At 38.1% G+C, this 18,558-nt stretch overlaps 1 protein-coding gene across 13 annotated transcripts in view; it reads left to right on the top strand.

Moving 5' to 3' along the window:
* Zfand6 (zinc finger AN1-type containing 6) overlaps positions 1-14,047 on the top strand; it is a 72,803-nt gene extending 58,756 nt beyond the window's left edge. For 6 of the 13 annotated variants that reach the window (XM_031387242.1, XM_031387240.1, XM_031387239.1 and 3 more), the window contains 7 exons: positions 711-881; positions 1,118-1,226; positions 2,174-2,274; positions 7,783-7,827; positions 9,508-9,590; positions 11,149-11,262; positions 13,130-14,047. In XM_031387242.1, the coding sequence (XP_031243102.1) occupies positions 728-881; positions 1,118-1,226; positions 2,174-2,274; positions 7,783-7,827; positions 9,508-9,590; positions 11,149-11,262; positions 13,130-13,249 (726 nt within the window). In that variant the 5' untranslated portion in view covers positions 711-727 and the 3' untranslated portion in view covers positions 13,250-14,047. The remainder of the gene's footprint in view (positions 1-710; positions 882-1,117; positions 1,227-2,173; positions 2,275-7,782; positions 7,828-9,507; positions 9,591-11,148; positions 11,263-13,129) is intronic. The other 7 variants (XM_031387245.1, XM_031387246.1, XM_031387247.1 and 4 more) reach the window with 3 other exon arrangements.
* The last annotated feature ends 4,511 nt before the right edge of the window (positions 14,048-18,558 follow it).

The following is an 18,558-nucleotide window of genomic DNA, read 5'->3' as shown; positions in this document are numbered from 1 at the left end:
GTTAATGATTCTGGACATTTTGTCATTAATATTAGTATTTATTTTAATGTCAGACATTCAGGGTGTTTTCAGTTTTCCTATATTATAAATAGGCCATGGGCCACATCCTTGTGTATTCTTTGTTCTTTTTCTGATTATACTATAGATATTCTATAGATTATCATGCTTAAGGAAAAAAAAGGCTGGTTCAGAGTATTTGTCTTCTACAGGACTCTTGAGGTGAATTGTTAAATTACCTTCCAAACTGATTAAATCCCATTTCTCATTTCACCAACATTCTGCTCAATTACATTAGGTGGTAATCTTTAAACATAATAAGTCACAAGTTAATGTAGACTTGAACAAAACTTTAAATAGCTAGAAATTAAATAGTATAACTTAGAGCAAAACTTAAAGTGTTGCTCATTATTTTAAAAGTCCAAACTGAAGTTAATGTTTGGGTGGTACAGAGTCTTCAGAAAGAGGTCGCTTCCTTTGGGGAAGTTTTACACTTTCTGAGCCAGCACAGAACTGCTTACAGAGCAGTTCTTGAAGTAGGAGTTCACCAAGTGTCCTTTGCTCTTTACTTTGCCCTGTGTCTAGGGGCAGCTTAGCATAGTTAGGAAAAGAGCATAAAGATGGTTTTCCCTTCATTATAGAAAGCAGATTTGGATAACATAACACTGAAGTCTTATGTTGGAATTCTTTACTAATTCTTTGCAAATTTTCAGGTGTGTAACAGAAGAACATGGCTCAAGAAACTAATCACAGCCAAGCACCTATGCTTTGCTCCACTGGCTGCGGATTTTATGGAAACCCTCGTACAAATGGCATGTGTTCAGTATGCTATAAAGAACATCTTCAAAGACAGAACAGTAGCAATGGTAGAATAAGCCCACCTGGTAAGTAACCCAGTTGAAGCACAGTAGTGTTCCTGACAACACGTGGGGTATATGCAATACCTCCTTTCACTTTCTGTCATATAAATATATCACTAAGACAAAATTAACAACAACAACAACCAGGATACTAAAGAAGGGAAACCTATGTAGTATGTTTTGTGGGGAATTGATCTTCCTTTGCTTTTATCAGGCCTTGGGCTATTAGAATACTAACCTACGATGTGGTTGTGTTGCAGCAGCTTCTGTCAGCAGTCTGTCTGAATCCTTACCAGTTCAGTGCGCAGATGGCAGTGTCCCAGACACTCAGTCAGCGCTAGATTCTACGTCTTCATCTATGCAACCAGGGTAAGGTGACTTTCTGAAAGATAGATAACTGAAACTACAGAGTATTGATCTTACGATAGTTTTTAATCATTCACTAAGGAATGCTTTAAAACTCCTGCAGGATTTACTGGCCTAGAATTGTATCTGACTGCTCGCTACTCACTACTTACAAGATGCTTTGTACTGTTCTTTGTTGAAGGAGAGCTCTTTCAAGTCTTCAATCCTTTTTTCAGACATCTTTTCCTTTATTCTTCACACCACACACTGATTTGCTGCTGAAGTCCCTCTAGAGTTAGTTCTTAACACTGTAGTCCATGGCCTACAAGTATTAGTGCCTTGAATTGGAAGAGCCTTGACTCAGACTCTTTTTTTTTTTTAATCACGAGGCAATACTAATTTTTCTGTTTTATAATACATTTTTTGTTTTAGCTCTGAAGTTAGAGATAGAGGGATGCATACAGAAATACATGTTTTAACCTCTGAAAATTGTGGTGCATCCCCATAAAATCTCAGACTTGAGAAACAGGCAAGAAGACTGGGAGTTCAAGGCTAGGCTGAACTATACAGACAATTTAAGGCTCTTCTTGGGTGTAGAAAGAAGGAAGGATTTTTCCATCGTATTCTGTTATATACTAGGCTATTAGTTTTTATACTATGTTTCCTTTTTAAAAATTGATCATAGATGCTCATTTACAACTTTTGTTTTAATGTTTCTGAAGCAAGGCTGCATCGTGCTAGTTTTCATTTAGAGCATTCATGTGATATTTGGGATGTGTTAAAAACAAAAACAGAAAAAGAACCTCTGTACTGTTGCTTTGGTTTGCAAAGCATAAACTTCTGGCCCTAATTAGCCTGTGGTCTCTAAACCCTATGATCATGTTAGGTTACAAGTGTCTCTGTGTTCTATAGGATGTGGTATTACTATATCCTTTATGTTAAAAAAATAAAAATATCTTTTGCTTTTCTAGCCCTGTATCAAATCAGTCACTTTTATCAGAATCTGTAGCACCTTCCCAAGTGGACAGTACATCTGTGGACAAAGCAGTATCCGAGACAGAAGACCTGCAAGGTTTGCATGTGATAGCATGTGTTTGTCTAGCACTTGAGTTCTATAGGTAGGCCAGTTACTAGCATAGATATGGGTATTTAGAACAGTACCTGCTTATCATATATGCTTTGTTAGTTCTGTTATGAGAAGAGTATTTTATATTCTCAAATATTTAATTGACCAGAATGTTGGAATCTATTTTCCACTTATATAATTAGATCAGAGTAAAGAGAAGATTCAAGCCGGATGTAATTAGAGTGAGCAATAGAAGTGTTATACTGTTATGTTCTGTTGTGTTAGACAGTTAAATACCAAAACTCTCCTCTCCAAGCACTGGGACTACTGACTTATAGGAACCTTGCTGATCTTGGTTTTGACTGATTATCAGGGAAGCTTTTCTTCTTGGTTCCCAGGCACTCCTCTCCCCATGTAAACTACAGTGCAGTGGTCACATCCAGCTACTTGCATTCATAGTGTGGTACCCCATGCTCTCACCCTGGTTCTGTGAATTCAAGTGACCCAAGAACTCTGAGAAACTTATCTGAGTCATTTGCAGTGGCAAGGCATTTAGGAGACTTCATAATCTCTACTAGCCTTTGTTAGTTATCTTGTCAGCCAAGGGAGCGTACTGTACAACGATAAGTTCAGGGTTTAAGGGGATAGCACACTGACTTCTACATCATGCATGGTATGGTCACTCTGGTCACAGATGATCTGCAGTAGTCAATTTGTTTGTTTGAATTTTATATTGAATAATGTAGATAGCCTCTATATTTCTTGCCTGGTCAATACTTGACCAGATTTACCTATTTTGCAGATTTTGCAGTAGGAAGTGAATATACTCTGTGACCAACATAAATATTTTAATCTAACCCACATATTACTATAAATTCATAAGGTATAATTAGTGAACAATATTTTTGTAAATAGAAAAGTTTAAGGAAAGTAAGGATGGTGAGTTCTGTTAGATGCAGAGAAGGGGAAATGTTAAGTTATCCACTAGTTAAAAAACAAACAGGGCTAACAAAACCTAGCTTTATTACAGTGACAGTGATGTTACTGCTTTTGACAGGGAGACTGAGAGAAAGGTATTGGTTACAGAAAAGGTTTTTTAAAATATGCAATTTTATGTGTATGTATCTGTGTATGACCATGGCATGTGAGTACCAGAGGCATCTGATCCTCCCTGAGCTGAAGTTGCATACAGTTGTGAACTGCTCATTGTGGGTGCTGGGAATCGAACTTGGGTCCTCTGCAGGAGCAGTATGTGCTTCTGAACACTGAGCCATCTCTCTAGCCTGTTACAGAAAAATGATGTTGAATGAGGCAGAGGTGATAAATGTAAAATTTGAGAGAATATTTAGAAGGTGAAGGTAGGTAAAAGAAAAGTGATAAGAATTGTTCCTAAATTTTAGATGGTCTGGTATAGGCTGCTAAAGTGATAATAGAGTTTAAAAGCAAAGCAGGAAGGAAAAGAACAGCAAACTGCCTGGTTAGCCATCTGATCCTGGTTAGTTTCAGGTGTAGACACAACCAGACAGAGAACCCAGGAGGACGGAGAACCCAGGAGGAAATAGTTTTGAGAGGAAGGTTAGGAGAGAAAGAGAACAATGCTGCCACTCACTCAGGAGAGTTATGTGTGTCTTAAACAGAACACGTTTTAAATGGCTGTGTCTGAAAAGAATTCGTAAAAATTAAAGGGCGTGATGGCACATGCCTTTGCTCCTTGCAGCGGCAGGTAGAGTTCTGTAAATTCAAGGCCAGTCTGTTCTGCATGGCAAGTTCAGGACAGCAAAGGCTACATAGTGAGACCTTGTCTCAGAAAATAAAACGACCAAAGGGAACAAACAAAATGACCAAAATGAAAAAAAAGATTAAAGATGCAGTGGAGAGTTGAGTGGTTTGATAAAGGTTGGTGAGTCAATAACACAACAATGTAGGTGCTTTTCACCATTTTGATGTATGGAGAACATCAAAGTTTCTTCCAGCTCACCCTGAGTACATTAACCAAGAAAGTAGTTATGTCATCTTAGGAAGACTGCAAAACGTTTTTAAAAGTTAGACACTCTTTTTACAAGTATGCTTTGAATGACAGATAATACAAGTACTAACTTTTAAGTTCATTAAAGACTTAACATTAATATCTTTACTATAACAGAATCTTCGACAAATCAGATGTAAGTTTCAGTTTCACCCAAGTTTAGGAAGGAATTAGTTTTCAACTTGTAAAGTCTCTCAAGAGCATCCTCTGATGTATGTATGAATTAGTGTGCGTGTGGAAGCTGGAGCATAGGGTGTCTGTCCTCACATGCCATCCACTGTTCTCAGTTTCAGATAGTCTTTTTGTAGCCCGATTTACCAAGTTGTCTAAAGTGACTGGACCAATTACAAGGACATGACACTGGACACAGCTGTTTTTAAGTGTAGGTTCTAGGGGACTAAGGCAGGTCCTCTTGTTTACAGAACAAACACTTTATAGACAGCTATCTCCTCACCCTGAACAGCCTCCTTAAAAAAACATTTAACTTATTTTTAAATTTAAAGTATTTTCTTTGTTTTGTCAACACAAATGTAAGTATGCTTCTTTATACATAGATACTTAAAAGTACACACACTTCCCCTATACATGATTTGCCTGCTGAGCAGATTAGAGAATGATGCTTCATGGTTTCATCTATTGAATGACTGAAAAGAGACAAAAAGGCCTCTGCAGCACAGACACATGATACTGGAACGCTGCCACCAACTGTAACTGTGTTCTGCTAGGATTCACTGTGTGCATCTTGCTGGCATGTCCAATCCCCTTTGTTCCCCCAAGTAGGTAGGATTGACTGGTTAGGCAAGCTGCTTGGTATCCACATGTGTTTCAGTGTCACTGGGGCTTTCAGAATAGCATTTCCTCTGTATAGAAAGTTTATTCTGGTATGATGCTATCAGGTAGCTGGTGATGCTTTCATTTGGCATGTTGGCTCTAATTCTCATGCTTAAATGAGAGTTTATCCTGTTGCCATATGTTATCTAATTATCCTTTAAAAAAATTAAAAGGATAGCAGTTTCTCAAGCTCTTAAAAATCTAAGACTTCCAGGTCACAAAAACTAGTGTAAAGGTAAAATCTATGTGCATGTTGGTGTATTTAACAATACTGAGCTAGACTGGCTGCCTTGAAGATAGAGCTGAACTTTAGGTAGGCCTTGGTGATACAGGCTGAAAAGAAGAGAAGATGGGGTTTAGATGTAGAGCCTTATGGTTTCATATCTTTCTCCTTCCCTGACATTTCTTTGCGGCATTTTCATTTGTTTTGAATCATGTTCACCTTACAGGAAATTTAGAATTATTCAGACAGTAGATATAAAATGAGTTGTACAAACAATAAAGGATATTCTTGTTTCGTATATTACCCTATTGATTTGGGAGTTAAAGGAGGCTTAGGATAAAAGATGACTATAAACCTTTTCAGTGTAGAATGAATCAGTTTTTGGAGGGGTTCAGGCTTTCAAGGATAAGGCAGGGGGAACCAGGATTCTTAGTTCATGACAGCCAGAGGGACTTTTGGCTAAAATGGGACTATTATTTAGGAACTATTATTTCTACCCCTTACATGGGGTAGATATCAGGGATTTCATCTGATTTTGAAGAATGGTTGAAAACAGCCAAGACAGTCTTGAAAAAGTTATAATACTTAACAGTTCCCAGCTTCAAACTTTATTAAAAGATACAGTGCTATTGTGAAGGTACTCACATAGATCAGTGGAAAAGTGTTAATGCTCCAGAAATACACGCAAAAGCTTAAGGGCAGTTCATATTAAACAAAATTCTAAGGTCATCCAGTAAGAAAATGAAAGTCTGATCAAAGAATGAATTCATTAAAAAAATGTAAAAATTCACCCACAATGTATCCGAAACCTACATAAATTTAAGAGCTGAGACTGTAAAAACTCTCAAGGCAAGTGCACATTTTGTGGCTTTAAATTAGAATTTCATAGATAAGACACCTAAAGCAATAGCAACTGAAGAAGATAGATGGGTGACTTTTTTTGTTTTCATGAAAAGAATAAAAAAGCAGCACAGGGAATGTTTGACATCATCTGTTTAATAAGAGTGGATAAAGAAATAAAATTTCCTGCTGGAGATAAAGCTCAGTGGTAAAGCTTTGGGGCAGCATGCATGGGATCCTAGTTTAAATCTGTGTAGCTATAAAGAATATGTGAAAGAAAGCAGAATAAGACACTCCAATGAAAAAATGGTTCAGTCCCCAGCATCCACATGGTGCTTGGCAACCATCCATATTTCCAGTAATAGCTGGAACAGTACATGCACATGGTGTACATAGTACATTGCAGACAAAACACTCACATAAATTGTATAAATCCTTAAAATATGTATGAATCTAATAAAAAAAATCTTAATAGAGTTTTGGAAATTTTCAAAGAATATGATGTTTTTAAAGGAAAGAAAAATAGGCAAAGAGTCTGAATAGATATTTTTCCAGAGATGTACAAACTGACTGTCAGCAAATAAAACAATGCTCTGCATCAGTAGTCACCAGGGAACTGCAGTAGCAAACCCATAATGAATTAACACATGGCCCCCAGCAGAGTGCTGTAAGCAATAGCAATAACAAGTGTTGTTTTGGTATGTGAAAGTTAGGACACTTGCACATTATGGGAATTCAGAATACTATAGGTGATTTGGAAAACAATCTAGAGTTTCTCAAAAAGGTAAGGATAATTGTCAGGTGAACCAGCATCTTCACTTTTAATTCTGAAGAGAATGAAAGCATGTCCTCGCTTGCTGGAATTGTTTTTGCCTTTCATTGTGTAGCTTTTATGGATTGGACTCAGGGTATCAGGTGTGCCAGCAAGAGCCTTGCCTGCTGAGCTATGCTGCCAGGTCTAGGATTAATGGTATTCCTAGAAAATAATAAACATGGCACTGGTTTCTTTTGAAAGCTAGTATCAGTGCTAGTATCATGTGATTTTTCTCATGGAAGTTAGGTTTTTTTCTCATTTTACATAGACTTTTTAAACTAGGAAGAGCTTATATTTTACTTAATTTAAACCCACATCTAAGAAAATGAGATCCAGAATAAAAAATTAAGATTATCCCAGTAGTTGGTTAGTCTGCATTGAATATCTAGGGAGCATTAGTTCTGTGTCTAGATGCATAGCAGAAGTAAGCAGAATGAAATGAGCTCCTCAAAAGCTCTGTTCTCATCCTTTACTTGGTTTAACTCTATGGTGGAGTTCTCTTACATGCTTGGATCCTGAAAATGCTCCATGCCGTAAAAGCTTTGTCTAATTCTTGAGAATTGCCAAGATGTCTGAGGAAAAATATATTATGTAGATATACTGTGTCCACTACCAAGAGAAAGTAGACATATTAAGATAGTGTTTGGTTACCTGTCAATCTTCATTTTAAGTTCAGTTTAGTTTTTCACTGTTTATGAATATGCCCCAAACAGAATAGTAAATAGTGTTTAAATTGTATTACGTACTTCTATTACATTTCTATTCTTTTTCTGTTTACAGGACCCAGAGCAGAGGGCCTTGTTCCTCTTGAATGTGATCCTCCATGTGGGTAGTAAAGCCACTCTTACCTGTCCAGTGTTTTTGTGAAGTATCTTAACAGTAATGGCCAGTAGACTATATCTATCCAGGATTCCAGTTACCAATCAGCTAGAAAGCATACTACAGTTTATTTTGCCTCTTTTATGTTGTTACATTGGCCTCCCCACAGACCTGCATGGCCAGTGGGTATGACTAAACAGTCATGTGCTCTTGATTACTCACAGTTGGTGGCATGTTTCTAATTCTGATTTTCCTATATGAAAACCTATCTAGTTCTGAAGACACTGCTCTTACTTTGGCTTTAAACTCAGAAAGAATATGGTTCTTTGGCTTCTTTGCTACTACATAGCTCTCTATTCATGATCGAATAGTTCCTTTAATATAAACAGACTTGGATAAGGCATTCTGTGGTCTTACATCTTAAATATAACACGAAGAAAAATAATTTTTTTGGAATCAGTCTTCCACAGATTCCTAGAATTCTGACTTGTGAATTTATTTAAACTCAAGCTGTTGATTGTTTTAAGTAAGGTTGTACTGAGAGCTGGGCTTGAGCAGATGTTCCCATCATCTCTTGGTGTGGTATCTAGTACTCCACAGTCTAAATGCGAGCTCCAGCTCATGAGCATTTCACACAGCTGGCTAGTCTTTAACTTCAAAGTTGCATCTGCTACTGGTGATTTGTCTTAGGTCTTCAGGCTAAATGGCACATTTACTGTTGAGTTGTGTGACACCACTTGTGTTCAGAGTAAGAACGAGTTTTTATTCTTCTCTGTTTCCAGATACTTCCCAAAATTTGTCTCAATAGTTAAATCAATTTTGTTTAGAATCCGCTATCCTGTTACTGACATATAAGAATTAATTTTTTTTGACTACTACATTTCTTAGGTTAGATATTGTGGCTTACAAATTTTAAAGATAATATTCAAGCTTATTTCTGAATACAGTTTAAATATTTTTGAGTTCTGTTCACAGAGTCAAGCCTTACCTAATATTTTCCTAGAGGTGGGAACTTAAACAAGATATTCACTCCTTGTCCTAGTAAACCCACATTCTAGGTTACTTTATTATAAAAAATAAAAAAGTTTGTGGCCCTATTTTGTTTGAAATATACAATATAGTCAGATGTTGTAGCTCACACCTGTAATCCAAGCACTTGGTTGTAGCAGGAGGATTACCATGAATCTGACGCCAGCCTAGGCTGCAGAATTAGACACTGCCTCAGAATCCTTAAGTAAGAAATAAGGATGTATATTAATAGAAATTTCTCTGGCCTGGTTTTAGCTTGTGTAGTAGAGACTTTGTAAGCAGAATTCTTCATTACCATTCATCCACTTACAATGTGTGGTGTTTGTATCATATTTTTAAATATTAGATGAGTTAACATAAGCAGGTTCTAATCCATTCACTTATTTGAGTATCTGCTGTAAGTAGCTTTTCTAAGGGGAGCTGTACTGTGGCTGTGGGAATGTCCTCCATAGATATAGTAGGTAAGTGATTTAATACAGATCCACTGACAGCTTCTCCCTGAGTGGCAGTAGCAGCAGGATAGGCTCTGCTAACAAGAATGATGAGGCAGGTTCCTGCCTTCAAAGAATCTAGTTAGCCAGGTTTAGTCATATAGATACAGGAGCTTAGAAAGTACCATAGGAGCTCAGGAGAGGGTTTCCTGTTCTGAAACTGCAGGCTACATCAGTGTAAACAGGAAAGACAAGACGGAGTTAGTAGCCAAAGATCACACACAGCAAGGACCTTACAAGAGCTTACAGGTATGAGAGAGAAGCCCTCCAGAGTTCCTATGACAACTTTGTATGGCAACTTAAGGAATAATGTAATGTTGCTAGAGAGAATGACAGGAATAGTGAAAGTCCCTGGACCTTAAACTGGGGAATGGTGGGGAACCATCAGAATGTTTTAAACTATTTGCTTTTCACCTACAGCAGACAAATAGATTGAGGGTTGGGTTGGTGCCAATAGCAGAGGTAATAAATAGAGTAGAAAGCTGCCGAGAATGTTGATGAGGAAAGGGTATTGGATCTTGACACTGAAGAACACACATGGCTGAAATGGAAAAGCCTTTTGGGGTGGCTGGTGGAATAAGCCAGAAGGATGTTCCCCATATAGTTGGAAGAGCAGTGACTCCTGGGAGAGAGGCTCTGGTTGTGACAAAGTGGGCGAGTTGAACTTAAACCAGGATAGGCCTTTTATTATTTTCAAGTAGGTTGCATACTCTATTTCTGGAGCACTCAGGAGGACCAGAGTGACAAGTAACAGGAAGGACACATTTACAGAGTTTAGTGGCAACCATTGAACCTGAGTCTCAGTGCATTTGCTCTTGATTTTAGGATGAAAATGCATCGTGTTTAGTTTTCATCTTAATTACATCACTTTAAACTTTCCACGTATCTGATTCTTTTTTTTTTTAAAGATTTATTTTATTTATTTTATGTGTATGAGTACACTGTAGCTGTGCAGATGGCTGTGAGCCATCATGTGTGTGGCTGCTATTGAACACAGGACCTCTGCCGGTCCACTCACTCCAGCCCCACTTGCTCTGGCCCTGCTTGCTCAGGCGTAATTTACTGTAGCTGCCTTCAGACGCACCAGAAGAGGGCGTCCAATCTCATTATGGGTGGTTGTGAGCCACCATGTGGTTGCTGGGATCTGAACTCAGGACCTTCGGAAGAGCAATCAGTGCTCTTACCTGCTGGGCCATCTCACCAGCCCCATGTGTCTGATTCTTTTTCCTAGCATCTTAAGTGCTTTTGGGAGTAGAGATAGTGTTGAGAAAGATTTTCATTTTGTTGCTTTGGCTGGACTTCTACTTATTCTGTAAACAAGGCTCAAACAGCAGTCCTCTGGGTCCTGGTTTATAGGATGTGCCACAACACTTGGCTTAAGTGATTTCACATAAAAATGTGAAACGTTCTGGGAACATTGGTATTGCTGTTTTCTGAGAAGTTTATTTAGATCACACTGTGAGCAGTGTTAAGAAGTTTTCATATGGCTGTTTTCTTCTTGTGCATTCCCTCAGACTTCGTGGATGTCAGGCATTGTCTTTCACTGTCCCTCCCCACTACAGATAGCAAAAGAAGGAAATCTGTGAATGTTTAGAAGCACCATTTGTCTATTAAAGGTTGCCTTCTACCTGTTTGTACACATATTTATATAGTGGAAATTTATGAGTATCTTTTCTACCTATAAATCAGTTCCTCAGATAGTCTTTAAATTACAGGTGCATGGGATAATATTGGATGAGGGTCAACCATAACCCAAACACCAAATCTTACTAAATAATTAAATTTGCCACTCTCTTGTTTTTGTCAGCTTCAGTATCAGATACGACACAGCAGCCATCTGAAGAGCAAAACAAGTCTCTTGAAAAACCAAAACAAAAAAAGAATCGCTGTTTCATGTGCAGAAAGAAAGTGGGACTTACTGGTAAGGGCCTCCTTGAATGATTTAAAGTTAGGATCGTGTTTTGGGATAAATTATGCCCACTGTTTATTGACCAGTTAGGATTACTGCTGCCTCTGTGAACATTGGTATTGGGTACATATCAGTTTCAAGATTTTTTTTTTTTCAGTTTTTAAAATTTTATTTCAGTTGGGTTTTAGAGTATTTGACAAGTAAGGCTATTGTGATGAATGCTGGAAAAGGGCAAAGATGTGTCTCTTGCCTTCAAGGAGATTGTATTTTGGGGGGCCTTTGGTGAGCTGTAAGGTGTTTTCTATAAATTGGTGCTGATCAGAGATCACATGTGGTCAGTGAGCTAAAAGCAAAAGAGCCCGGTGCTATGTAGAAGATCCCACTGGTGGTACTGCTCTGTAATTCAACTGTCAGAATTGTTAAAGGGGAACTATTCAACAGTACTTAGCAAAGAATGTGCATTAACCACAGTCAGCCTGCCCTGGACATTCATGGGCAGGAGTTCTGTGGCCACTTTATATAAACAAAGGGAAGTAGAGGCCTGTCAAGAGGAGTGCCTCCCCTCTGACAGTGGAGCTATGGGTGAGGCCAGGGCAAGCCTGGTACTAGGATTCACTGGAAAGTGGTGCAGCTACAAATAGTTTTGCTAATTGTTTATTTAGGTATAATGCCAAATACTTAGTATACAGGAGTATAGACAGAGAACAGTAAGATTTTTGAGTGAAAATTATGCATCAGAGTTGGCTCGGTAGCACATGCTCATAATCCCAGCACTTGGGAAGTGGGGACAGAAGGATCAGTAGTTCAAGGCCAGTGTATGCTACATGAGATTATATCTCCAAAAAATAGAAAATAAAATGATACCTTAGGATCTATGTCTTGCTGAAACATGTATTGGTATTGAGGGAGGAGATTAAAGTATGATGTTAAAGATAACCTAAATTGCCCCATGCCTCCAATATATTTATTTAACTTAAAATGGACATATTTAATATCAAACACATTCTCTAAAAGTTTCATGAAGTTTCAGACTTCCTGACTACAAGGCTAGGATTTAGTTTTCATCTAATTTAGGTATTGTTTGCTTCGATTACATAAAGTTTCAGAATATGTTTTTAAAGTTAAAATGTAGTAAAGAAAGTAAACGTCAGTTGTTGATAATTAGAGTATTGATTATTCCTGAGCTCTGTTTTCCTATATCTATAATAACATAAAAACCTGATTTGGAGGAGCGACACTGTCACTCTGACTACATCTCTATTTGAGTTTCAACTCAAAGGGCATATCCTTAAAATTAAGTAGCTTGTATTGGGTGTTTTTTGTATATTGGATGCTCACCTGATCCTTAGAGTAATTCATGACTCCTTAAAAAGTGCGTATGTGAGGCTCACAGAAGCCTAGTGAATTGTCTCTGATACTGAGGATATTGGCCCACAGAAGCCTGCTTCAAGGGTCTCCGCAGACAGAACCATTCACATCTCTTGTAAGCTTAGCAGAGGGGGAAATTAAAGGTGTTAGGTTGTCACTCAACAGCAGGTCTTCTGGACTCATTGGTCTGCTCTTAATTAAATGTTAAGTTGCCTTCTGACAGTAGGCTTGTTTCTACACTGTATATTTTCAGTTTAGCAGCCTTTCCTAGGAAGGAATTGTGAGCATATCCCAAGTAAGGAAACCAGCTCAGAAGCAGTCAGGACTTGCCCTGTTACAAATAAGTAGATATGGATGGGAACAAGAAAGGAAGCTCTCTAATAATGAATTGAGAATGAAGCTCTTGGAACTAAGTATTCTTCATAGACTTAAAGTTACATAGTATTAACTAAGGACTTCATATCTCATCCTCCTGTCTAACCCATCTGTACACATATTCGTCCATTTCCAGGGTTTGAATGCCGGTGTGGAAATGTTTACTGTGGTGTGCACCGTTACTCAGATGTTCACAATTGCTCTTACAATTACAAAGCTGATGCTGCTGAGAAAATCAGAAAAGAAAATCCAGTAGTTGTTGGTGAAAAGATCCAGAAGATTTGAACTCCTGCTGGAATACAAAATCCTTTGACTATCTGCAAACTAAACATTGACTTGAGGTTTTTTTTTCCTAGTCCTTGGGAATGTAGAGCACCGTATCTTGCATAGACCCTTGAATCATGCATGTCATCAGAAGAATAGATTTTTGTTTTTGTTTTGAAAATGACTCTGAACATTTATTTCCATTGCAGTTTCTGTGGCTAAAAAGAAGTATTATACTTTTAAGATCATTTTAATTTTAGTTGAGTGCAGAGGGCTTTTATAACAAATGTGGAGAAATTCTGGAGGGCTGTGATTTTTCCAGTATTAAACATGCATGCGTTGATCTTGCAGTTTATTTCTCATTGTGTATGTATATATAGCTTTTCTCTGCAGCACGATTCCCTTTTGATAAGGCCCTTCTGGGTACAACTAGTTATCAGTAACTGAATGTATCTTAATCATTACGGCTGCTTCTGTTTGTTTTGTTTTCATTTAACAAAGGTTATACATATGTTAGCATATAGTTTCTTTGCACCCACTATTTATGTCTGAATCATTTGTCACAGGAGAATATGTGCTGATGAGATTCTAAATTTGTGGTATTTGGTTCTTTTTTTTTTTTTTCTTTTTTTAAGCAAGGGAAAGAAAAGCTGAGTGCATTTCACTGCTGACTGCAAGTTTCTTTGAGATTACTGTTCATTGGTCTGTGTGTGCACAATATGAAGAATGATCTGGTCATTGTGCAGTATTTATGTTTATTCACCAGTCTTTGATTAAATAAAAAGGAAAACTCGAAAAAAGTGCTACATTTCCCTCTTCTTTCTGGTAATTAATTTTGTCCTGTTAAATCTTTTAGGGCTTTGGTTTTCTAATATAGTAAGAGCACCACTGTTATTTGTCTCACCTCTAGTTATGGCTAATGTGTTATGACAAGTTATATTCCTATGAGTTGAAGACCTTAGAATTTTTTCAAACCCAAGTTACTGAGATGTGTGATACCTTCTGGCTCTCATCTAACTGTCCTGCACTCTTTTACACCAAATTAAAATCTAATGGGACTTCTTTACTCCATAGGATTAGAGGCATTTAAATTATGTCAGTGGGAGAACTATATACTAGAATGACCCTGCAAAGACCCATTGGTCCTCTGGTTTCCAAACTTTTCTAGAAGTTAGCCTGTTTAAAATAATGGCTGCACTTTACAATACAAATTTCTTGATGGAAAATGCTTAATTTTAATCAGTAATGTATATAATATGGTTTAATATTAGAAATATATTTAGCTGATCACATGAATAAATTTAAATGAGGGTTAATCACTGTGTGTCTCAGTAGATTCAGATAGAGTAATCCAGGCATGGTGGTGTGTGCCTGCAGTTCCAGCGCTTACCAGACAGATCACGGCAAGCTCAAGCTAATCAGGTCTATATAATAAGCTCCAGACCAGAGCTATATATAGTGAGAGTTTATCCTGAAAGAAAAAAAAAGAGCTTATTCATAATTAACAAAATAATAGGAGTAGAAAGATTGATTAGCTGGTTGGTGGCCCAGGCCTTTAATCCCAGCACTTGGGAGGCACAGGCAGGTAGATCTCTGAGTTCAAGGCCAACCTGGTCTACAGAGTGAGTTCCAGGACAGCCAAGCCTACACAGAGAAACCCTATATCAAAAACCAAAAGGGACGGGGGTTGAATAGTGTCATGTATCACAGTCTTGGATTTAATATGTAGCTAACGACAGCTGCCACCATACTTAATTTATGCAGATGTATGAAATGCTGGAGATGGAGTCCAGACTGCATGCTAGGTAAGCACTCAACAGACCTATATCCTCAGACCTACATCTAGGCAGAAATTTTGGGGACCAGCGAGATAGCTAAGTGTGTGAAAGTTCTTGCCACAAAAGCCTGATTTCAGAACCAAACTCCAGAGTTGTCATCTGACCTTTGCCCTCCCCCCCCACACTAATATAGTTAAGAAACAAAACTATAGAAAGAAATGTCTTTAAGCTGATACTATGTAAAAACCTCTATCATTCAAAAAACAAGCAAACAAAAAAAAACCTACCAGAAGGTGGAAACTGTTTCATAGTGAGGAATAGACAAGCTTCCCCATTTTGCTGCTTATATTTATAATCGTGCTGTTCTATATCCTAGTCATGGGAGCAAGCCAGAAGAAGCACTCAATATTTGAACATTTTATGATTTGTTTTTAAAAATGGCAAGCCTTAATAAATCCAAAATGAGATCACTAGACACAATAAAGGTGGCAAGATAACACCAATTGGAATACCAGAAGATAATCCTGCAGTAGTGTCTGAACTGCACCAGTTACCTTGAGATTGCAATAGGATGCACTAGATCGCTAGAAAAGGACCAAAGTGAACTTTGGTGTCAGCTAATGATAGTGTGTTGCTTCTGGGAAAGGAGACAAATAGAGATGCATAGAACAGTTGGTTATAGAAAAAAGAAAGTCACCCTTTTTACACTATAGGGAAAAAGTGCTAAATGTAAAGCAGTATTTTAAAACTGAGAGAATAAGAGATGAATTCTTAGACTATCTAACAGACCTTCAGATACTTAGTGTCAGAAAACATGGGAAGACAGGCTATGTAGTGGAAGAACATACCGTGTAAATCAAGATCACAAAGAAATAATGACTTTATACCCAGCCTCTGGGTATTGAAATTGAAGCCTAGCAGTAGCAGTGGCTTGTGAAAAGTTGTGCTTTTATTACATCCTGTACTCCAGAAGTTTCACTACACACACAAGAAGAACTTACATATGGGTTAAAATAAACTCAAAACCTAGAGTCATCACTGAAGAGGGATGGTGGTAGAATGGGAGAACCATGCAAAATAGCTAGAGAGCAGCTCAGTGGAGAGAGATCACTTAGCTGGCATGCTCAGGGCTGTGGGTTCAGTACTCTACAATGCAGCGGGGGAGAGGTATGAAAATGCACCTCTTACAAATTGTAATAAAGTTTATCTGTAGAGAAGGGTGCCAGTGCGAAACTGAAGCCCTGTCCTTAGGTGAGAGGCAGCAGGGGCTGGTGAGTAACAGCAATACAAGATATTCCGACAAGCAAAAGCAGGCTTTTTGAACCAATGCAGAGTACCATGAGCCAATGATTATGATTAATCCTGTTTTGTTTACCTGAAGCTGAGTAGTCAAGGAAAACGTTAATTATAAAGCTGTTTGATGACTTCCATTTTGAAGTTGGGTGATGCATGAAAAAACTGAACCAGCTTAAGTGTTACTTTTATTTTCAGTAAAATTCTAGTCCTCCAGCTTCACTGTGCTAAAGAGTAAAACGTAACTTACTTCTGCTGTTTCTTGTTCTTCCTGTGCTGATGTGCAGTTTCTGTCCCTAAATTTTTTTTTAAAGGTTTATTTATTTATCAAGTGTAAGTACACTGTAGCTGTCTTCAGACACACCAGAAGAGGGCACCAGATCTCATTACGGATGGTTGTGAACCACCATGTGGTTGCTGGGATTTGAACTCAGGACCTTCGGAAGAGCAATCAGTGCTCTTAACCGCTGAGCCATCCTGAAACGTTCCCTTTACTCCAAGCATACAATTGCAAGAGCCCCATTTTCCTGATGGAAAGATAATTTATACAAATACAGTAATGGCTAGAATTCTCTTTTCTTACAGAATTTCTAAAACATTTAACTGAGTATTTGGGTTTTTAGGAAAGGATCCATCCTTTTCATACTAGCTTCTTAGCTTTATGCTTTTCTTCTTTTAATGTGTGAACATTAAAATTACTCAGAAAGATGGAGAGATGGCTCAGCGGTTAAGAGTATTTGTTACTTTTAAAGATCTAGGTTCTGTTCCCAGATCTCACATGGTGTCTCTGTAATTCCCAGGTACACATTCACATATACAAGATCAATCTTTCAGTAAATGTTTTTAAGAGAGCAAGTGGAATGAGGATATGGAGATGAGATGAATAGGATACAATCAATGAAAGACCTTTACAACTAGAAATCGCTGAGGCCCCAGTTATCGCTAACATCTGTATTGTTAAAAGGGGGAAGTGGTCCCTATGAGAGAAGAAGGGCCATCAGTATAGATACCAGGAACATGGAAAAGTTATTTTAAAAAAACACTATGCATCATTCTATGCCCACAAAACTGGATAAATTAAGTGACTGGCCTGTTCCCTAAAGGGCCCCTGTCCTGGTTTGTTTTCTATTGTGATAAACGCTATGACCAAAGGCAACTTGGGGCTGGGGCATTATTTGGCAAGTAAGTCCCAGATCACAGTCCCTCATTGATTGAGGGAAGAAGTCAGGTCAGAAACTGAAGAAGAAACAGTGAAAGAGCTGCCTTGTTCCCGATGGATTGCTCAGTTTACTTTTCTTCTATAACCCAAGACTACCTGCCCAAGGGTGTCACTCACCACAATGTGATGGGGGTTGGGATCTTCTACATCATTAATTAAGGAAATGTCACACAGACTTTCCTACTGGCTAACCTGATGAGAGGTTCCCTCTCCCCAAATGATGCTGTTGTGTGTGTGTCAAGTTGATGAAAACCCAGCCACAGGAACATGGCTCATAGATAGAACAGGGTTTATACATTAAAGAGAATGTATAATTACCTTCCAGGAAAAGAAAAAAGTCCCTAGTAAGTAAGCTAGTGAATCCAAACACTTAAGAAAGAAACTAATTTTTTTTTTTTTGCAATCTCTTGTAGAATGTAATGGTAGAATGCTTGCTTTTTTATTTTATTTTTTTTAAGATTTAAAAACTTAATTGTATAAATATTTTGCATGCACATATGTTTGTGTACCTGTCTTAGGGTTTACTGCTGTGAACAGACACCATGACCAAGGTAACTCTTACAAGGACAACATTTAATTGGGGCTGCCTTACAGGTTCAGAGGTTCAATCCAGTATCATCCAGGTGGGAGCATGGCAGCATCCAGGCAGGCATGGGGCTGTAGGAGCTGAGAGTTCTACATCTTCATCTGAAGACTACTAGCAGAATACTGGCTTCCAGGCAGCTAGGATGAAGATCTTAAAACCCACACCCACAGTGACACACTTATTCCAACAGGGCCACACCTTCTAATAGTGGTACTCCCTGGGCCCAGAACATACAAACCATAACCATCTCATGCCAGCCTACTACCTGCAGAGGTCAGAGGAGGGCATCAGGTCCTCTGGAACTGGAGTTACAGGGAACCAAATTCAAGTTCTGTTTAAGGGCAGCAAGTGTTCTTATCCACTGAAGACATATCTTCAGCCCTGAGATAATGCTTTCTAAATGTATTTTATAAAATAGATTGTGA

Source organism: Mastomys coucha, unplaced genomic scaffold, assembly GCF_008632895.1.
Source record: "Mastomys coucha isolate ucsf_1 unplaced genomic scaffold, UCSF_Mcou_1 pScaffold21, whole genome shotgun sequence".
Lineage (NCBI taxonomy): Eukaryota > Metazoa > Chordata > Mammalia > Rodentia > Muridae > Mastomys > Mastomys coucha.
This window is presented reverse-complemented; position numbering and strand designations above follow the sequence as displayed.